General features: G+C 38.2%; 1 protein-coding gene across 1 annotated transcript in view; it reads left to right on the top strand.

The window, feature by feature from the left end:
- Nucleotides 1–22,707, top strand: part of FBN1 (fibrillin 1) — a 228,476-nt gene that overhangs the window by 141,322 nt on the left and 64,447 nt on the right. Inside the window, exons 17-31 of the mRNA XM_012649439.1 lie at nucleotides 618–671; nucleotides 2,285–2,410; nucleotides 4,487–4,612; nucleotides 5,167–5,286; nucleotides 5,495–5,632; nucleotides 6,488–6,538; nucleotides 8,153–8,278; nucleotides 10,414–10,641; nucleotides 11,711–11,836; nucleotides 11,963–12,091; nucleotides 12,918–13,043; nucleotides 13,155–13,280; nucleotides 14,804–14,926; nucleotides 16,063–16,188; nucleotides 19,325–19,450. Coding sequence (XP_012504893.1) covers nucleotides 618–671; nucleotides 2,285–2,410; nucleotides 4,487–4,612; nucleotides 5,167–5,286; nucleotides 5,495–5,632; nucleotides 6,488–6,538; nucleotides 8,153–8,278; nucleotides 10,414–10,641; nucleotides 11,711–11,836; nucleotides 11,963–12,091; nucleotides 12,918–13,043; nucleotides 13,155–13,280; nucleotides 14,804–14,926; nucleotides 16,063–16,188; nucleotides 19,325–19,450 — 1,851 coding nt within the window. The remainder of the gene's footprint in view (nucleotides 1–617; nucleotides 672–2,284; nucleotides 2,411–4,486; nucleotides 4,613–5,166; nucleotides 5,287–5,494; nucleotides 5,633–6,487; nucleotides 6,539–8,152; nucleotides 8,279–10,413; nucleotides 10,642–11,710; nucleotides 11,837–11,962; nucleotides 12,092–12,917; nucleotides 13,044–13,154; nucleotides 13,281–14,803; nucleotides 14,927–16,062; nucleotides 16,189–19,324; nucleotides 19,451–22,707) is intronic.

Genomic DNA, 22,707 nt, shown 5'->3' with positions numbered 1-22,707 from the left:
TGTACCTCAGTTTCTTCAATAAGATCCCACAGTTTTAGCATAAAGCAATACTTTCCCTATGGCTATATCACAGAGAATGAGTGCAGTTTTCTGATAAGTATTAACTTTAAAAATGCACTTAAATGCGAGAGTACATACTCTTGTTCTTGTGAGGGTAGGCTAGAGAATTTGCAGAGAGAAATGAGGAAATGTTAAGGACTTGATTGTACTGAAAAAACAGCTAGTACTGAGAAACAAAATTATTCCCAAGATGGTGGGAGAAAGTTTTATTAATAGTTAAGAAACCACATTTTAACAGGCACATTACACTTTAAGTGTAAAGTGTTCCCTGGTGAACAAAATCAAGTTATAGGAAAAACACCTTTTCCGAAAGTGCTTTGTGCAAGGAATTGCCATAACTTGCCTGTATCCTTAAAAGTGGTTTTCCTCAGTGAGGCGGAGCCTTTAAAATGGGAGCCTGGTTTAAAGGTGACTCCCCCCGGAGATGCCTCCTTTTCTGTTACCACTTTATATCGGGTTCTACTCACTTTAGAGGAAATGATGTGTGCAAAGCCAAGGGCAGGATCGACCTGTTCTGCAAACAAGGGAATCATTTACTATCTGTTAATTTATTGCAGCGGAATATCAGGCACTCTGCAGCAGCGGTCCAGGAATGACATCAGCAGGCAGCGGTAAGGATTTGTTTCAAAATTTACTACCTTAAGCATGTGCAGAGGCAGCATCGGGCCTTCCTGTGGGTTTCCAGTTGGTCCCTTTACACCAGTCTGGCCTGACTCCCTCTCTGGCCATCACTGCATGGTGTATCTCAGACATCTAGAATCCCCCAATGGCAGAGCAGCCATGGTACACTGAGCTCTAGGATTGCTGGGTGTGGGTGTGGGGCTGGGCCACTGAGGGGACTGGGCTCCCAGGGCAGTTGAAGGGTGCCCGTGGATGAGATATAATGGCTTGGCAGCCTGACCCTCCTTTGGATCTTCCACTATCAAGTACAATCACGATTATAGGCTGGGTGAACCATTATCTGTCTACATTCTGAATGATTTCTTAACGGTCAGGTGCTCAGTCATTATAAGGTGGCAAAAGAGAGCCATCATATTTTTTAACAAGCAGTGACAGCAATTAATTGAGTTGAAAGAGAATGAAATATTTAAGTGTAGGAGTTAGAACTAGAGAAATATTGGTGCCACAAAAATAATTAAAGTTAAAAGGGAGAATTGGAACAAGTGTAAAAATAGGTGAGAAGAAGGTAGAAGGGATTCTTTTATTAATATAAAGCTAAATATTTTGTTTCAGGAGAGTTCCGGGGGGAAAAAGTGGACTGGCCGAATTGATTGTCAGTTCATTCAACACGATTAATTTCATCATTATATTTGAATGAAGATGGGAGGGGGTATTTGGAGGAGGAATGAGAAGAAGTAAGGAAATTTATAATGAATAAAGAGTTAGTGGGGAATAAATAAATTGTGATAGGGTCTTGGAGAAGAACAAAAAAAATCAGCCCTGATTTATAGAAGGGTCAGGCGACCAGAATTTGAGACTACCCATTCACCAATTGTCATTCTGCGTCACCCTTGCCTAGGAAAGCCCACCTCAGTCTGTGAGAGCACAGAAGAGGGAGGACCCCGCGTCACCCCGCGTCATCTGGGCAGAGTAGCAGAGGCTTTTTCAGAGCATGTGGTGTTTGAGCTGGCTTTTGGCCAATGAATGGGCCTGCTTCAGGCATTCCTGACACAGAGTGAAAAGGGACTTGTATGTTCATGGAAGAGGGAGAAATTTGGAGTAAATAAAGGATTCATATTTTAATTTAATCTTGAGGATATTATCGAACCTACAAAAGGTTGACCATGGGAATGACATTGTCACCTTGTTTCTAGGACGTTAGGAACAGTGGCAGTGTGGGAGGTAGATTGAAGAGGGAGGGGCTGGTGACAGGGAGACCAGTTGTAGGGACTTGGGCTCTGCAGTTGATCCACTTTTCCATCTTGGTGCTTGGACCAGGAGACTTCTGGGAGGTCTCCTTCAGCTTGATTAAGGATTGATAATCTTGTATTTCCAGCACAAATGCCAAGTTCTTCTTAGGGACTAGTGGAAGAAAGATTTGACTCAGAATAACTTACCATAAGAAAAGGGGATCAAGCATTCTCTTCCAAGTGAAACCTTTTTTATTATCACTATTATTCAAGAGGTCCTTAGGTCATTACATTTATTGTAATGTTATATTTTTGACAGTTCATTTGATGTTTATTTTAGAATGTTAATTGATTTTAAACTTTTTGTGGTGCAGATATAAATGAATGTGCCTTAGATCCTGATATTTGCCCAAATGGAATTTGTGAAAATCTTCGTGGGACCTACAAATGTATATGCAATTCAGGATATGAAGTAGATTCAACTGGGAAAAACTGTGTTGGTAAGAAGTTTTACCTGTTTCCCAAGACATTTCATGCATATTGCATTCCTCCTTTTGTTACTTGGAGAAGACTGTTCTTGAGTAGCTTAGAGGACTGGGCAAATGGATGCTTTACACTTTGGTTGTTGGCATAGCATATACATGTTTTTATTAGCAAAAAATTACATAACTGAATCTTGACACTTTATCAATAATGATGTAGCAGATTCACTCCTTAAAAGAGAAGCTCCTTAGATATGTAAAAGCCATTCTTATGTGGCTACAAAGTCATCCTTGTTTTTACTGAGAGAAGCAGCTCTTCTCCCAGCCACTTACTAGATTTAAGCAGACAAAATACAGCTCATTTTCAGTGATAAATGCTCTGTTAAGATTAACACACACCATTTTTGATGCTCTAACAATTCTTAATGAAGGTATTGGCTAATAACTAAGTAAATCATTTGGTTGGGAAGGAAATGGTCAAATGGGCACTAAAGCTGCTAATGGTTTTTCTTCAACATCCTCCTAAATTCGTATTTTCTGAAATGCATTGCTCGTTCTGTAGTGTGGGGACATACTACCTAAAGTTCCCTGAAGTTGAGCTTCAAAACTGATGATATTCATACTCATGGGAATATGTCAGAAGGTACTAAAACCAGAATGTAAGATGGTGCATCATTTCACTGTGGAGGCAAAACATCTTCTACACACAAGCAAACATACTTTTATGGAGTAGGATGAAAATGAATAAGCTTTAAGATAAAATAGGAGATCTCAAATATATTTTTTACTTTTTAAATCCATGTAGGGTTTAAGAGTTAGGAGCTTCCTCTCACCTGCCATTGGTGGTATTTTTGGAAGGTGCTGGTCTAAGGTACTAGTCTATGTTTTTGGAACATGTAATTATTCAGAGATGATGCAGACTGAAATAAACAAAACGTCTTTCATTCTTTCAACACAACATGTAATCTAGCAAATACCAACTACTTGTTGAGTGCTGGACTGAACTGTTTTCCATCCAGCCATCAGAACTATATGTTCTGACCCAAGAGAAGAAAGTTCCTACCCTCATATGTCCCTGGACATCAAGCTATTTTATTTGTCATGTGTCTTACTTTACCATCTGATGCCCTCTGGTGCTGGGGACCCTTGGAGAAAGCATTAACGTTCCTTATATTATTTTGATAGAATTCTCAGCATGCTGTTTGCCCAGATAATAATATCACTTCACACTTGATTTTTCCATATTTTAAGTGCTTTATAAATATGTTACTGATTTAAGTGTATTTACTGCTGTGAACCATGTAGTTTCCCAGTGCTAAATTTGTATATCCTTTATGTTAGGGCTAATAACTGTCAAATGATGATCTATTAATAATTGGAATCTCTCAATGTGTAAAAAATTTCTTTCAAAGTCTAGCCTGTTTTCTGGGCTGCGGGATGTAATTGAGCTTAAAGGAAGATAACAAACTGCATAATTTCTACATTTCCAAAATTATCTAACTAATACGTACCTTAAAGTTGGATTTCGTTTCAGACAGTCATATTATTCGGCTAAAAGCAAGGAGTTTTCCTCAGCTCTCTGGATCATGAATCTAAACTCCCAATGACAAGTATAAACTCTACAGATTGCTTCATACTTTATAAACATAACTGCAGACAACTTAAATTATTGTAAGGAAGAAACACCCATCCTGGAACTAATACATATCAAAGATGGACCACACTTTCTAAATATTTATTTAGTTCCTCAAATCAATAAGATTAGTCCTCTTAATTCTGACACAATGAAGCAGTTATATAAAGTAAAGATTAATGATTTCCAGCAAATCCAGGATTTTTTTCCTGCTAAAGAAAGAAGTGAATTAAATAGTGTCTGGTGACTGTAGGCTTTGTAAATAGCTAGTTTAGAAACCAGTTCAAGCCCCTATTTTCCTAAAATGAGGTAATTTAGGCAAAAACCAATAGTACAGGAGTTTTGCCTCTTTGCTTGAATCGATTATATTGTTATGACTTTAAAGACCTAACCTAGAAGAGCAAAAAAGTTGCAGGCAAGGGATGGACTCTTTTAAATGTTCATCTTCATTGACTTTCCAGATATTAATGAATGTGTACTGAACAGTCTACTTTGTGACAATGGACAATGTAGAAACACTCCTGGAAGTTTTGTCTGTACCTGCCCCAAAGGATTTGTATATAAACCTGACCTAAAAACCTGTGAAGGTAAACCATATTTTTGTTCTTATACTGTGTACTTTGCTACCTTTTGGAATGCCATTAGGAAACCATAAGAATAAATTAGAGTCACTTGTAATTTAGACAGTGATGCCAATTTAGTTGAAATTCCGTTGTTCTAAATGGCATTTGTACACACTTTGTAAACCACTGATGGTATTTACCTGCAATTGGCATTTTATTTGCCATTTATTTTGCACTTAAATGCCATTTAAAAGTTTCGTTTTGCAGTTTTCCTCAGTTGGCATTTATTTGCCATTGTTTAATACATTAAGAAAATACTATATATGCTATTTGAATTAATAACTCAGAAATCACATCTACATTTGCTCCAGATTTTCTGACTACAAAGATGCAGTCAAGTTCTGGAGTCTATACTTTGGAGATATGCTCAATTACTATTTTGGCATTCCATCTCGTTTAGAAAAATCCATTTAGGTCAGCTTTGCTATCTAATGAAAAATATGTGGTAGCAATTCAGGCCTACTCATTTAGGCCCAAGAGTAGCTTTTAGCAGTAATGTAGACCTGTTTTTGTTTCAGACATCGACGAATGTGAATCAAGTCCTTGCATTAATGGAGTCTGCAAGAACAGCCCAGGCTCTTTTATTTGTGAATGTTCTTCTGAAAGTACTTTGGATCCAACAAAAACCATCTGCATAGGTATTTATCCTTCTTAGAATGACTTTTCTATGTTTACCAATGCTGCTATCCTTAGTGTCAGCTTTTACTGCAAAAGAATTTAAGAATGAAAACAACATTAAAAACTATCATTATTGCTTGTTTCTTAGTGCCATTCTTGCTGTAATTCCAATGTGCATGTTTAGATTGTTGACATAGATTCTATTAAATATTATTTCCTTGTCTGCAGAAACCATCAAGGGTACTTGCTGGCAGACTGTCATCAACGGGCGGTGTGAGATCAACATCAACGGAGCCACCTTGAAGTCCCAGTGCTGCTCCTCCCTTGGTGCTGCCTGGGGGAGCCCCTGCACCCTGTGCCAAGTTGGTAAGAGAAACCCATGCTGTGGCTCCTATGCTACCCTTTGATCTCTGCATGAAAAGGGGAAGCCTAGTACTGTGTTTAGTTAGGTTCACATGGGAATTTTAAACGACTTACTTCCAATGACCTCAATGAAGCATACTGCTGAATGGGAAATAAGCGTCAAGGACAACAATTTTACGTGCTTCGGTAACCACACTGTAACGTGGTTAGCTAGTGCTGCTTCTCTGGAGCACCAGTTCCTACTGGCTCTCTTGGGAACCTCGTGGTTAGGGGTCCTGGGCTTTTTACAGGTACAAATTCTCTTACAAAAAGCTAATTGGTGTAAAGAAATCAGTATTCATGACTAAACTTCCTAACGATTTCTGGTGAACTTCTAAGTCTGTTGGGAAGCTGAGGTTCGAGAGAATTTTTCAGGGTTTTGTTGATTCAGTGTTTGAATATATAAATGTGTGAATTTATGTAGTGCGAATGCTGCAGGGCATGAGATCTCCAAATTCTAGACCGTGTTTTCTATATTTATGTTACAGTAATCCTATGGTGTGATTCCTGTTTTCAGGATAATAGGAAGAGAGTAATCTATATTCAGTTTACCTCTTAGCTCTCACCCGAGCATGCTCTATAGGGTACCTTTGTGTCTTTTAGGGTGTCTTAGAGGAATTGAACTTTATTTGAGGAGACATTTCATTATTCCTCTTCCTCACCTATGCAGTCTCAGAAATACTTTGTTATCTCATATTTATTCATAGCAACAAAATCTAATTCAGGTTTCAGGTCCTCTCTCATGTTTCTTATACTATTTCGTAACTACAAAGTCTGGATATTATTATCTTAAATTTGTTTTTTTTTTTTTTTTAACAGATCCCATTTGTGGTAAAGGGTACTCAAGAATTAAAGGAACACAATGTGAAGGTATTTCTCATTGTTTATAAACCATAAATTTTTCATGCATAAAGAATGCTTGTGTTAGTTTGGACTGGATAAAGCTGTCATGTAACTTCACAGTGAGAAATACGTAGCAGAGAAAAAAATAATAAGAACTGCGGAACAGAACAGATGTTAATTTCACAAGCATATATATGCTATTGCCAGTGTCAGATCACTATGACTAAAGGACAGGGTGGCTGAAAATGTTTTAGGCTGACCATAGCTGACCTACTATCTATCAGGAAGAGACAGACAGGAAGTTTTTGATGAGGCTGTAAAATTTGCATTTCTCTTGGTTTGCCCTGGGGTTTTTTGTTTATTTGTTTCATGGTCGTGGATGATTTAGAAGGATGCACTCCATTGCCTCTTTTCTGAAGGTCTATGTGGATTCACTCCAGTTTGCTGCAGTTCTTTCTCACGAAGTCCCAGATAGACATAGGTCATGGTGACTAACACAACCTGACATGACACAGCAGCTGAAAAATTTTAAAAACAGCAATTAGTCCCATATGTGGAATGAAATGAAGTTTTTTCCCTGCTAAAACAAAGAGAAACATTACAACCCCCACCCAAGGTCTTGCTTTCCAAATGATGACTGAATCCTTTGGCCTTTCTCTGGTCCAGACCCACTGCTAATATAATAACTTATCTGACCTCAGCAGCACATTTTGGTGTACAAGTGGCCAGGACTTGTTAGAACAAAAGAACCCAAAAAGGTAGATTCTACCCCCTCCCCATTTATTTATCTCTCTTAAAAGGAAATATTTAGAATATTTTTTTTTAACATTCCTGTCTTGGAAAATTATTTCTTCTAAATAGAGACATCGTGTGTATGAGTTTCTTAGCTAATATTCCCTTTTTTTGGCATTGGCAAGTAAGTGCCTTTCTTTGGATTAACTTGGTGGTGAATATTTTTCCAAATTAAGTGCAGAGAACATATTGCTCTCCATTAAGCAAACTGGGAGGGACTGGTACATTTGAGAGAGATTGGGTCAACGATGAATAAATGAACATGAGCATCTTTTGACTCTCCTTAACCCAAGCTGGGACACCACCAAGGCATCGACAGAACAGCCTGAGACCATTGCTGATATAGAATTAGTTACACACTTTCTGATGACTTCTCGACACTTCTTGAAAGAGACTCTTCATTGGCCCACATATTCCTCAGTGGGAATTTTTTCTGTGCTCACCTTCAAGCTGTTTCTGTTTTGCTAGTTTGAAAGACCAGGTTTTTGTTTCTCTATTTATTTCCCGACATCTGGTCTCATAAAGCAAATTATATGGCCCCTGGTAACCTTACCTGAGATGTCCACAGCTACCAGAGCTGTCCCCCAAAACTCACACCAGCTCTCTGTCTCCACAACTCAAAAGTTATTCCTTGAGACCAATAGAGAAACTATTATATCTTTGGTAATAGGAGGGCTCAGTCTAGTGACTCTTCAGACATCCCAGAAATCTTGCTTGAACTATTTGGAGGCAAACTAGTTTTGTGAACTTACCAGGTTCAAAATGGAGAATAATTATGACTCCATGAGCATAATAAGGTAGAATGATATTATAAAGATATATTAACTTCATGCTTTTTTTTCTTTTTAGATATAGATGAATGTGAAGTGTTCCCAGGGGTGTGCAAAAATGGCCTATGTGTTAACACTAGGGGATCATTCAAGTGTCAGTGTCCCAGTGGAATGACTTTGGATGCCACAGGAAGAATCTGCCTTGGTAAATAGTGAGCTCATTGTTTTTGTAAACAAAACTCAGTTAGCCAAACATTTGGTTTGAAGTACAGACAAACACCCCCAAACTCAGCCTCTCCATTAGGATCCATGATGGCTTCCTTGACCACAGTCTTCCTAACTCAAGCTCTTTGCTTTTTATCACTAACGTGTTTTCAACTGTCAGGAGCATGTTAGTGAGGAGAAACTTTAGTCCTTTGTTGATATGTAACTATTCCTTAAATTGCTACCACCACAGTTATCATTCCAGACCTCTTAAATGTGCCCCTATACACCATGGACTATAAAATACAAGGTGAGTGGTGGGAAGAACAACAACATTTACGCATAATTAGAAACGGTAGCCCATGTCTTCTACTCATGTCTGCCATTGACTAGAAGGACAGGTCCTTGCAGGAAACACTGTGGGTATCATGAGTGAAGGTGCCACTGCCCTGAAGAGTGAACTTGAGGGAGCCCAGGGCAATTGTCACTGCTAGTTGTGGTAGGATTCTCCATGCCACCTGCTAGAACCCAAGTGGGGTCCTCAGGCCCAATCATTTTATCCCAATGGTGTGGAAAAGTCTGGACACAGAGCCTAGAACTCTAGGTTCTTAGACTCTAATTCCTAAGCCCCTAAGGGCTCGCGGTGGCAGCAAGTTTGAGATCCCACAGTCATACTTGTGAGGTCTGGCAGACTTATTCTGGTTTTACTACTATGGCTTCTGACTGCCTGGAATATGTCCTTTGGATCACTGGTTTCTGAGTCTATGACTCTAGAAATGTTGCTCAGCTGTACTGGGTATCTGTAACCACATTACTCTGAAGAGCATCCTTAGTGAAGGCCACCGTAGGTGGTTAAGAGAGTGGTATGCAGTTAAGGGATTTTGATCACATACAAATTAGAGCTAACAAACCTTTAGATATAGAACTTTATGCTTTGTTGTGTAAATAGTATGGAATAGAAGAGGAATTCAGAGCCTAGAGTGTTTTTGTAATTCAGGATGTCAGTTAATCCCATTTTGAGTCTCAGAGAGTTTCTTTGTTTAGGAGGAATCAGTATTTAATGAGAAACTTCTTCCAGGTTTTTCAGTTGAAAGATGCTTCCATGTTTTATTTAGGATTCATTTAAAAAGTCTCTCTCTTAATATAGACAACCTGAATGTAAAGTTTCCCAGCAGGCTTCAAAAGCTTTCTAACAAAAGCTCAGGCACTTAGGTGAATTACTAATGACCACATTGTGAAGGAGACAGAGAAGGAAGATATGTCTTGAGTTTGAATTACACTTTATAATATAAATTTCAGATGCATAATCTCATTTGAGCTTCATAGCACCTCCTGAGAGATGGGTGCAGCATCATTTAACAGATGTTGAAATTCAGGTTCAGGAGTAATAATTTATCTAAGATGAGTGGCTTAGCTGCAGAAGGACCAAAATCTGGGTCTTTTGACCTCTGGTCTTTCAACTGTTCCTCACAATCCCATGAATTTGGGGTCCCATGAATTTGAGATAGAAGTATCTCACGTGTGTCCCGAAGAATATGCACATAAGCACATGTTGAGCTGAAAGAAATATTTGAGAAGAAGAGTAAATATCAGCTTTTCTTTGCTGTTTTTCCTCTTTAATCTCAAGGAGGGCAGTCCTCATTCCGTAGTTCACCATTCTACCTTGCCAGAAATGAAGTGGGTCTGAGAAGAAGGTGATTGAGCTAGCTTGGACATGCTCCAACGATAGAGAGTGTGGTTTGCTTTTGGCTATAGAAGAGACGCCAAGACATCCTGGAGTGCAAACATCAGTGATAGGCATGTCTGTACAGGAGAAGACATCTCCCAAAATAGCATGGTGGGATCCCTCAGAATACTGCTGCTTGTGTAGAATGATTAGAAAATACCTAAAATTGAATGGGAACTTTTCAGAAATAGGAAGTGCAAATATGGGTTGGCAACGAGAAGGGAGTCTTTATTAAGCAGGAATTCCTACCACACAGCCTGGGTTTCTTATGAGGAAAAAAAATTAATTCCAGTCAGTTAAGTATATAGCAAATTATTTTGTATGCTGTACTTTGCCCAGTAAAATGTTGGCAGTCTGGGGCAGTGAAAACAAATTAGCTCTCCTCAGCCTCCCTTGGTTCCCTTTGACAGATATCCGCCTAGAAACCTGCTTCCTGAGGTATGAGGAGGAGGAGTGCACCCTGCCTATCGCTGGCCGCCACCGCATGGACGCCTGCTGCTGCTCTGTTGGGGCAGCCTGGGGTACCGAGGAATGTGAGGAGTGTCCTGTGAGAAATACCCCTGAGTATGACGAGCTCTGTCCCAGAGGACCCGGATTTGCCACAAAAGAAATTACAAATGGAAAACCTTTCTTCAAAGGTACAGTGTTTTCAATAGTTGACTGCTTTTCTTTTTAGACCAACAGGATGCATTTTTATGATTCCAGAACTTTACTTGATCATCTCAGCATGGATTTTTTTTTACTTTCTGAATTATATAATTACCTTTGTGTAGAAAAGTATAGACTTCTTTTTTTTTTTTTTCCCCTGAGATTTTGGTCCAGGAAGCCCTGGGGGTTAAAATTGTTGTGTGTGGAAAGATAGTTTCTAGATGGCCTTCTTAAGTGTCTTTTAAGTAAATTCAAAGGCACTTGAATAATTTGTTTCCAAAGGCTGTGGCAATTCATTGCTGCTGAAGGACTTGATGTTCTTGAGATTTAATCTGCCAGTTCTGTCTCACATGGCAGTAGGTAGAAATGAATTTGTATTTCTTGAGCTCTAGGTCATGCTTCGGAAAAGCTCCTGTAAGAGGTAACATGTAACCCATGTTACACAAATGCAGAGTCTCCTAGCCTATGAGAAGCTCTTTAAATTATATTAATGAAGTCTTAATGGTATGGAATATTGAGAAAATGTTTTTAAATAGTACAGGTTATTTGCAAACAATTTAAATTATAAATGACATCTTAAAATTCTTATATTTTTGGTATATCGAAGAAAGCATCAAAGAACACTAAATGAATATCTCATTCTACTACACATTCAGCTGGTTGCTGTGGGACAGTTTATTCTAATAATCTTCTCTTCTAACTGCTTTAAGTATAGTAAATTAAACTTTATTCTAAACTAGGAGTTTAGAATATTTTATTCATTCATTCAGCAGATAGTTATAAAGTGTTTGCTATGTATCAGGCAATATTCTGGGCCCTAGAAGTCCAATAAACACACTCTTTGCTTCTCTAACAATGCTTTATGGAATGTAGACGTTTAAAAGACCAGAAATGTTTACAAAGTCATGTTTCTCATGGATCATCACACATTCTTTGAAATGAGTATTGCCAAGACCTTAAGTCAAGACCTTCCAACCTTCTGGTTTAAAATGGTAGGTACTGAGACCTCCTAACTGGCTGCTCATAAACTTTTCCCCCCACATTTTATTTTTCTTGAAGATATCAATGAGTGCAAGATGATACCCAGCCTCTGCACCCACGGCAAGTGCAGAAACACCATTGGCAGCTTCAAGTGCAGGTGTGACAGTGGCTTTGCTCTTGATTCCGAAGAAAGGAACTGCACAGGTCAGTGAATGGGCCTCAAGGGGCAGGAGAGGGAACTTCCGTTAACATTCTTGATCTTCAACATACTGCCATAAGAATTAAGGTTGTCCTGTTGCTCACTTGCTGCCACTTGCTGTTTTCGTGCAGACATTGACGAATGCCGCATATCTCCTGACCTCTGTGGCCGAGGCCAGTGTGTGAACACCCCAGGGGACTTTGAATGCAAGTGCGACGAAGGCTATGAAAGTGGATTCATGATGATGAAGAACTGCATGGGTGAGTTTGTGGTCATTTGCTCAGCACAGGAAGAGGAGTCCGTGAAGCTTCGATGACTCAGGGCCCGTATCCCAGGTTCTTCCTGCCGCCCCGGTAGCAGGAAGACCAGTGAGTCAGGAATCAGTCTGCAGCAGAGGGAGACTGACAGGCCGAAGGAATGAGGGAATTCATGCTGTGGGGTTGTGGGTGACCTCGGAGGCCAGTTGTGGGTCCTTGAGAAGTGAGTTTAACACCTGGAATAGACACCCCAGATGAACAGAGAACAATTCAAACAGAAACTACAGCAGAGGTCCCGTTGCAGGGTTTCTTTGCAACATTTCTAGAAAAGGAGATTGATGAAGCTGGTTGCCTTAGCTCTAGTTCCCTGGAAACAAAGTCTGAAATGGGGATTCTTGCAAAAGGTGATTTTTTTTTTCGAGTGAGTGATCTCAGGAGGAACCTGTTAGGAAGTGAGGGGAGCAGGTTAGTGAAAGCGAGGAAGATACGCCATGATTTTTTTTGCATTTTAGCCTCAGTCTGATCCTATAGGGAGTTCTGGAGTGTGAATGGCAACAGAGTTGTCCCACCTTGAGACAGGGAGGTGAGGATTTTATACTCCCATGTCAGTGCAATCAGTTATTGGCCACGGGTGGTCCCCAGCATGGGACAGGGGTATAATCTCTCACCTCCCAGGCATTTCTGAGTGAGGTGGACAGCAGTTCTCCAAGAAGGGAGCTTGTGAGCCCTTAGCAGCCGGGACATGCAGCAACTGGGGGTTGGTGCTCTGCCCAGTAAAGGGGATCAGGACACTGCCACCATCTCCAGCACAGACATTTCCATTTCGCAGATATTGACGAGTGTCAGAGAGATCCTCTCCTATGCCGAGGAGGCGTTTGCCTAAACACGGAGGGAAGTTTCCGCTGCGAGTGCCCGTCTGGTCATCAGCTGTCCCCCAACATCTCTGCATGTATTGGTAAGGAGCAAGACTTTCACACCACTTCCCTGTGGTCAGTCGTTTGACCCACATCTCCGCCAGAGTCACAAACTTACGTTTGGATGTTTGCTCTTCTTATTTTCTCGACAGACATCAACGAGTGTGAACTGAGTGCACACCTCTGCCCCAACGGCCGCTGTGTGAACCTCATAGGGAAGTATCAGTGTGCCTGCAACCCTGGCTACCATTCAACTCCCGACAGGCTGTTTTGTGTTGGTAAGTTCTATATTTTATTTTATTTTATTTAGTCTCTTTCTAAAACACTCAAGCAATGGACTCTGAGTTCTGTTTTCACCACTGTTTACTTTTACCTGATCTTTCTTGTTTCCCTGCAAGTAAAATTCTTTTTATAGTGGCTCCCAATCTTTGAATCTCACCTCTCTTATCTGTTTAAAGAACCAGTTAAATGACCAACGTAGGATGTTGTAGCTCTAATAAGTATTATTTGACCCATGCTGTTTCAAATAGTGGACAGTAGCATATGCTTTGTTTATGCATATGCTAAGTGATAACTAACTCGGTGCTCATTTGCTGCCTGGTATATCAGCAAGTGATAAATAACCACCTGAAATAAACTAAACACAGTGAACACTATGGAAAAGACAAAAAAGCATAGAGGGAAATTTCTGCCCCTTAAGTGGTTTAGATCAGCAAAAGATTTCAAAGAATAACTGTTGGAAAGAAGACCATGGAATGTTCATATCTTATATTGAACAAGAGGCCACGTCTGGCACTCCTTAAAGATGGGTTTTTGTGGGACAAGCATTTTGCTTTGTGGTTGGCCCTCTGTAGGTTTAGTTGTGCTGCGAAGAGTGGCACAGAAAACCCTGTGGCTTTATTGTGCCCCAAGTCAAAGTGAAATGTGAAATCTGCCAGTTTTTGCCTGGTTTGGGGTTTATACCATGTGGAACTGCCAAGTCTCACATGGTTTCCACCCAAAACCATAAATCAGCCCAAATTCTTCTGAAACATGGCCCAGGACAACTCAGAACTCCAGTTCAGGTTCTTGCAAAGGATTGGAACCTCAGCAAATCACACTGAATTTCAAGTTTTTAACTGAATCTGTTACCAAGAGAATCTCACCCATGTGTTCATTATCATGACTGGGATATGTTCTCCCAGCACCAAATACTTCTGCATTGCAAGGGGCACATCATGTATCATGCATTTGTTTGTCTGTCTCCCAGGCTGCAATGCAATCGTTATAGAGGCAGGGATAGTGTCTGTCTCATCCACTATTAGATTCTCATGGTAGGTGTGTAGTTAATATTCATTAAAGGAATCAAACAGTGACTTCCAATTGCCCTGAGTTGCTTTTTTTTCCCCCTTTTCCTTGACTCATGCTTGGAAACCTTAAACATTTGCTCATAAACACAGAGGAGGGTGTCTTAGCCCATTTTTGTGATGCATAACAGAATACCAGAGACTGGGCAATTTATAATGAACAGAAATGTATTGGCTCACAGTTCTAGGGGCTGGAAAGTCCAATATCAAGGTGCTAGCATCTAGCATGGGCCTTCTTGCTGCATTATCCTGGGGTGCAAGGTGAGAAGGTGAGAGAGAGGAAGAGGGGGCTGAACTTGCCCTTTTATAGTGGGTGCAGCCCTCATGGCCTAATCACCTCGTAAAGGTCCCACCTCTGAATACCATTACAATGGCAGTTAAATCTCCACTTGAGTTTTGGAGGGGACAGACATTCAAACCATACCGGAAGGTGATATTAATTTCATTTCTTTCAGACATTGATGAATGCAGCATAATGAATGGCGGTTGTGAAACCTTCTGCACAAACTCTGAAGGCAGCTATGAATGCAGCTGTCAACCAGGATTCGCACTAATGCCTGACCAGAGATCATGCACTGGTGAGTAGGTTTTAGCCTTGTGTTGAAATTGCTCAATAACAGGTCCCGAAGTAGAGCCGTTCCGGGCCTAGTTTGGAGTCAGACCAACTTGGGTTCAAATCTTTGCTTGTCACATATTTTAACTTAACTTCATGTCCTTTATTGAGATACTTAGCAGCAGAATCCTTATCTGTAAAATGGAGTTCAGCTCACCCATGTGAAAGAATATTTACAGAACTTAGCATAGTACCTGGCACATAATAATAAATGGAATATAAAATACATTATCCTTCACTGATCAGAATTTTAAAGAGTTTAATGTTTCGGCCTAATTCAGTGCTACTCCAGGCATATTCCTTGCATGGAAACATTGGCGTCACCTGAGAACTTGTTAAAAATTCAAAACTTCAGGCCCCATCCCAGATCTACTGAATTAGAAACTACTGGGGTGGATCCCAGTATTCTTGTTTTCACAATCTGTCCAAAAGGCTTGGATGGGTGCTGAAGTTTGAGAACCACTGCTCTAATTTATACTTTCTATTGTATCACCCTGAGCTAGCAGAGCCGTGCAGCCAACTAGAGATGAGAAATGAAGTGGGTAATGTAGGTTTTGATTCTGGATTAGGTTAAGAGGAGAATTTGGTTTTAGGAACCAAAATTATTTTATCTGACCTAGAAAAATTTCCCTAAAAAAGCTCTAGGTATAAATTTGGCTATAAAAATTAATTGTTAAAAATAAATATTATTACTAAAAGTGCATCTAAGTAGATATTCTTATTTCAAACAATTTTCACCTTAAAATAGCAGTAAAATAGATGATAGACTTTAGGCATTTATAATTTGACAATGAGAAAAACAAGATTCATAATCATTTTTGAATGATAAACTCAGTAAGAGATAAAATTTTTAATTTAATGGTACACATTTAAGCAGGTCACTGTCCTTGAACAGTATATTGTGAATCTTGAAAATGGTTCTCCCCTTTTTTACTGAGAATAACCTGAGGGTATAATTTATGTAAAGCTTCATTTGGATTTGAGGGTTAATAATTTTATGCTAGTATGTTGAGTTTATTTGACTTGGGTCAGTTAATATTTTCTCACTGAATAATGGAACCAATATCAACAACATGTGGTTGTTGGTTTTATTCTTTGCAGACATCGACGAGTGTGAAGATAATCCCAATATCTGTGATGGCGGTCAGTGTACAAATATACCTGGCGAGTACAGGTGCTTGTGTTATGATGGATTCATGGCATCTGAAGACATGAAGACTTGTGTAGGTAAGCAAAGAAGGCAGAATTTTCCATCTTGTCTGATTGTCTGATTATTCACAAGCACTATGAATTACATAAAGGTTAGTTTGAATAGTAAAAGATGGATTCCATGAAAAAGTAAGAATATTTAGGGGCATAGTACCCATATTTTAAAGCCAGCATTCAAAAAGCAACTTTCTTTTTTTTTTTTTTTAATGTGAATGAGAATTTTTTATTTCGTTTAAATCATTTTTAATTCTCAAATTGAAGAACATCTAGTTTTCAAAAAAATTATTTTACTACCATGGGTTCCAAAATCAGCTCATCCAAATTCCTTAAATCTTTGGGGCTTTTAAAATGTTTTAAAAATTTTAAATTTTTAATTAATTAATTAATTTATTTATTTATTATTCCAGGGTTTTATGAGGGTACAAACATTGTAGTTACACTTTATGACTTTGCCTCGCCCAAAGGCATGCCATTCTCTCCCTTTAGTGCTCCCCGTGTCCTTTAGTTGTAGATTTGCCCCCCTATCCCCCTAATCCCTAGGGAGTATTTCTGCCATGTGATCAACCTAGTGTTGATCTGTTAGTACCAATTTGATGGTGAGTACAAATGGATCCCGTTCTTCTGCTCTTGTGGTGCCCCACTTTGGATAATGGGCTTAAGTTTAATCCAGGAAAGTATAAGAGGTGCTAGATCACTGTCGTTTCTTATGATTGAGTAATATTCCATTGTAAACATATACCAAATTTTGATAATCCACTCATGGATTGACGGGCACTTGGGTTGTTTCCACATTCTTGCAATAGTGAATTGTGCTGCCATAAACATTCGGGTGCAGATGTCTTTATTGTAGAATGTTTTGTGCTCTTTTGGGTAGATGCCTAATAGTGCTATTGCTGGATCAAATGGTATTTCTATTTTTAGCTCTCTGAGGTATCTCCAAATTCTTTTCCACAGAGGTTGCACTAATTTGCAGTCCCACCAGCAGTGTAGAAGTGTTCCTGTCTCTCCACATCCTCGCCAACATTTGTTGTTTTGTGTTTTTTTGATAGAGGCCAATCTCACCGGGGTTAGGTGATACCTCAATGTGGTTTTGATTTGCATTTCTCTAATGATTAGAGATGTTGAGCATTTTTTTTGTATGTTTGCTAGCCATTATTCTTTCTTGTCACTGTGATATGATGCTCCTGTCATGTATGTTATGTGGACTGAGCTGACCATCGGTCAACTCCAGATGGACATTTCTTTTATGTCTATCCATTATTTCTGTCCACATAACCCTCCTTCTCCTGTGACTAGAGTTTAAGCTTTTAAAATGCTTGACTACCCCATAATATGCTGAAATAAAAAAAAACCAAAAAACAAAAAAAAACAGAGAAAATTAAAAAATAAATAAATAAATAAAATAAAATAAAATGCTTGACTAGAGGCAAGCAAAATTTATCTCTGACAAGAATGCAGTAAACTCTAGAACTGATCATATTTGTTTTGGATAGTTTCTATTGCTATGCCTTCAAATTCGTTAAACTTCTGTAATATCTAATCTGCCTTTAATCCCATCCAGTGTACTTTTCTTCCCAGATGTTGTAGTTTTCATCTTTATAAAAGTTTTATTTGGGTCTTTTTTCCTGTCTTCTGTGTCTCTACTTAATAAGTTTAATCATTCCTCTAGTTTTTTGAACACCTGGACTACAGTTATAATAACTGTTTTCATGTCCTTATCTACTAATTCTATCATGTGTGTTAGTTGGGGATCATTTCAGTAAATTGAGTTTCTTTCTCATTATGGGTAATATTTTCCTGCTTCATTGAATGCCTGGTGATTTTTTATTGGATGCCGGATATTGTAAATTTTGCCTTACTAGGTGTAGATATTTTTGTATTCCTAGAAATATTTTTGAGCTTTGTTTTGGAATACAGTTAAATTACTTGGAAACAGATTGATCCCTTTCAAAGTCTTGCTTTTAAGCTTTTAAGCAGCAGTTAGTCTAGGGCTAATTTTGCTCCATTACTGAGACAGATCCTTCTGGATATTTTACCCAATTCCCTGTGAATTATGAGGTTTTCCAGTCTGGCTGGTGGGGACAGGCACAATTCCAGGCCTTCTGTGAACTTTGAGGATTGTTCCCTCTAATTCTTTTGGGTAGTGCTTTCCCCAGCCTCAAGTAGTTTGTTTCCTTGCACAAATGTGCTGATCACTACTCATCTGAATGCTGAGGAAGACCTTCAGCAGAGCTCTAGAGCTCTTTTGCTCTATGCAGCTCTCTTCGGTCCTTTGCTCTGCCCTGTGAACTCTATTCTAGCTACCTTGGCCTTTAAGGACCTCCAGATTCATCTCCTCAACTCAGGAACACTGCCTGGTTTCATTTGGCATCACCCTCCCCATGCCACGGCGTAAAACTCCCTCCATTCAGTAATCTGGGGCAATTATAGAATTCACCTAGTTTGTTTTCTTTCTCTCAGGGATCACTGTGTTGTTTTTTTTTTTTTTGCCTAATGCCCAATGTCTAGAAAACCATTTTTTATATCTACTGTCCTTTTTTCACTTGTTTCACACGGGAAAGTCATTTCAATCCCTGTTAGTCCATCTTGGCCAGAAGCAAGAGTCTAGAATTGATTGTATTTATATTTTTATCACATTTATCTTCCGAAAACCTTTACTGAAAATTTGTGAAGTCCTAGAGATTAAAATGAATGTCATAAAAAATAATTTTTAATTTGGGAAAGAAGTGAAGTTTGTAACTACTTGCACTAAGACTACCAGTTCATCCATCCTTTCTTCCAAAATATGAAAACTAAATTGTTAGCATCATGCAGACTGAATTAAAATTTTCATCCTGCAACAGAGTATGCTGTTTTAAAGAGTTTTCTAGACTGTCACGTAAACAAGCTCTAGACTCTGCCTGGAGTCAATCAGTTATTTGAGTACATGGCCCACTGCTTGTGGGCCAGATAAAAGGCAGTCTTCATGAGTGTCTGGCAATATACAAAGCAAATGTGAATTGGCCTCCTTAAATATAATATTGATATTTTTTCTGAATAAAAGCATTTTACTGTTTCTAATTTATTTGTCATAGTTATTTTAATTCAGGGAAAGATTATTCAATGATATCAAACAGTTACATGTATTAATAACATCTATGTTTTTTTTTTGCAGATGTCAATGAATGTGACCTGAATCCAAATATCTGCCTAAGTGGAACCTGTGAAAACACTAAAGGCTCATTTATCTGCCACTGTGATATGGGCTATTCAGGCAAAAAAGGAAAAACTGGCTGTACAGGTGTGTTTTTTCAAATGGAACAATCAAATATTAAGTGGTTTAGTGACTGGTATTATAATTATATATTAATAAAAGTTTTAAAACAACATTTTAACTACATCATAAAGCACTTTGCATAACATTTTTTTATTAATTTTGCTTCCACTTCTTTGAAGTTTGTCATATTTTATATTGGATCCAAGTTAAAGTTTTTTCTTTAACCTGCTTTTTTCTTTAACCAATATGCCTGTGAAAAAAAGCATACTGAATAAATTAACACCGTAAAGAACACATTTTTATGAGATTAAAATCAAATTTTCATATCAAAGTTGTTAACATGCTAATTATCAAACATTCATATTCCGTTATTAAAGAAAGCCTTTCCCAGTAACCTCCTTTGCCAGCACTTCTTTTAAAGTTTTATAACAAATTTCTCTTTAAAGAAACACATCCTATAATTCATATATATCATCAATTCTCACCAATCTTCCAGTTCCCTAAATCAGAGTGCTTTTGATGTATTAAGTTGCACTAGTCCAAAAAAGTTTTTATTCACGGGACTTAGCAAATCTTATAATGTGATGATTGACCCATTTGCTATTTAGCTTGTCTAATACTAATAGCATATGAGAAAATATCTTCACAATGTTTGTAGGAGATTGTCCTATGAAATAAGAAGTTACTCTGTGGTAATGACATTGTTTTATAAGTGTTTAGTTGATATTTTCAAGTATGAGGCAATGATATTAAGTATATGGAATGATATAATAGAGTTTTACCATAGTTACTTATGTTAATGTAACAGATCATGGCATATAACACAATTTAAAACATAATGTACACCAGGGTGAGCTTGAATTAGGTAACTGTATGATTTCTTTATGAATAACAGATTTTAATTCCAAAAGCCAGTTTGGCAAGCCCTTGTGACCTAAACATTAAAATATTTGCAGATTGGCAATATGGTAAATGTACAGATTTTCCTCTTAATTATATCAACATATTGCAAGAAAAAAAGACCAAAATATATTTATTACTAATATTTTTCAAACTGGCCAATAATGCTAAGTTTCAAATTTATTGATAAGATAAGGGCAATACTATTACTGTTGGTTCAAAAATAACAGGACCTAGCTAATTCATGAAAAGAAGCATGAAGCTAGAATGTTTTCTTGCTCTCTATGCTGTTCTGCACGTGAAGCCTGGCTGGGGGTCCATTCTGAAAAACAGCATAGTGATTAAACTCCCAATTCCCCATACAGCTTCTCAGGTACAAATGGTGCTTAGTTCTGTATCTCTATGGGTTCAAGCTTTGTTTTTAGATTCCAGCATAAATATAGGACTTGATAAGGGATAGTGGTCTGGCAATAAGAAAGAGGAAGGCAGGATAATTCTATATTGTGTTTTACCTAATTAAGTATAATATCATTGTTTGGCTAAGCTGAGCTCCCTGAAATTCAACCCAGAGGCAGTGATGTGCTTATGAAGGGAAAAGTTAATCTCATGAGATAGTCTTCGTTTCCTGTAAGAAAAAGGGTCTCTAGAATTCCATGCTCCAAATTCCAACTAACTGGGGCACATGCAGCAGCTGATTATTTTAGAGCTCTTACCATGAAGAAAGCTTAAATTTCCATGCTATAGCAATATAGTTTTAGGTAAACGAGGTATAATGTATGTAACGCCCTTGGAACAGCGCTGGTCAATAAATAGAAGCTGTAGTTGTTATATTAAATGAGTCACAGACATATTGTGTGTAGAGGCTATTTTAATGAAATACCACTTCTAGCAAAAATGCACTTCTGCTATTTACTGATATATGCTTGAAATCAGTTTACGGAAGGACAATCTTACTCTGTATATTGAAAAGCTTGTTTTTCACAACTGAATTTGCACAGATACTAAGACTGTGGTGACAAGAGCTGTGCACTGTGTGTTAGATTACATTAAGAACAGTAGCCTTTTAGTAAATCACATGAACAGAAATGTAGATTTGAAGTCAAAGAAACACTCAGTCCTTTCCCAAGAGCTGATATCTCCTACCATTATTTTAAATTGCAGCCTAAAATGATTTTTCAATTTTATAAAATCCAGCTAGCACTGTAGGAAGACTAGAGTTTCATATCCTTTTGATATCACAGTAGCATGACATGTGATATTTTCATCTAAAGGAGTAGTACCCTGAATTATATTCCAAATTCTTTTACTGGTTCATGATCTGGAACAAATCACCAGGGTGCCCTGCAATTACTCAAATGTTCCCCTTGGGTAACTAACACAGCCCTGACCTATGGAAGGAGGAGCTGCATTAGAGAGAGAAGAAAAAGAGATCCTCTGTTAATACTGTTATTAAAAACCAAGAGTATCACATTTGATTGGAAATGACTTAAACAAGCAGAAAGTTTGGTACACTTAAAAACAAGTTTTTAAAAATCTAGGCCCAAATATTTTTTTAAACCTATGTTACTAGGGCACTTTTAAGCCTGCTTTTAATTTAAAATTAGTGTCATTCACAACTTAGAATACCATCGGGTTACCTTGGTGATGGTCACATTAAAGGCAAATGTTTGCAATGTTCCAGGCAACTAATGTAAATAGAGATATATATCTTGCCTAATTGGATAAGCAAGCCCCACAACAAATAACAGCAAGAACAGACCTGGAACTGTGTTTTGATAATAGATAAAAGAAATGTATCTGCTTATTTATTTAGATAAATAGATTTTTTTTAAATGAGTACCCAGTAAAAGAATTATAAAAATATGTATGCTATTTCATAAGGACCAACTTGGTTTCATGAGAACTAAAAAAAATGTCTTCTGGGCTCCATTACAGTTTTGTCTAAATATTTCAACTCCCTGTCATTACTGATTGTTTCCATTTTAACAAATAAACATGTTTTTTTTACCCCAATCACTTTAGCAATGTTCAGAATCCACCCACTGACTTACATTCTTAGCCCACACAGATGCTAAGGCTTTCTTTTTACTCCTTAAGCTTTGTCCAAATTGTGGGTATTGCTGAGAGGAATGTTCGATTTAATGGAGAGAAAATGTACATTTGCTTGAAACCTAGAACATAGCTCTTCTCTCCTCGGCTTAAGTGGACTGGATTATAATTTTTCTGTGACCAAATGTGAGGCTTCTGTTGCTCGCTGTACGTAATTATAATTAGACAACACATTGGAAGAAGAAAAAGTAAGTCCCTGTTGTGTGCCATCCTTGCGGGGCCTGGCTTTTCCAAGCTAATTTGTAAGACCTTACTTCCCATTGTGTGCTCAC

This window comes from Propithecus coquereli, unplaced genomic scaffold (assembly GCF_000956105.1).
Source record: "Propithecus coquereli isolate 6110/MARCELLA unplaced genomic scaffold, Pcoq_1.0 Scaffold3, whole genome shotgun sequence".
NCBI lineage: Eukaryota > Metazoa > Chordata > Mammalia > Primates > Indriidae > Propithecus > Propithecus coquereli.
The sequence above is the reverse complement of the archived record's forward strand: the minus strand, read 5'-3'. Positions and strand labels throughout refer to the sequence as shown.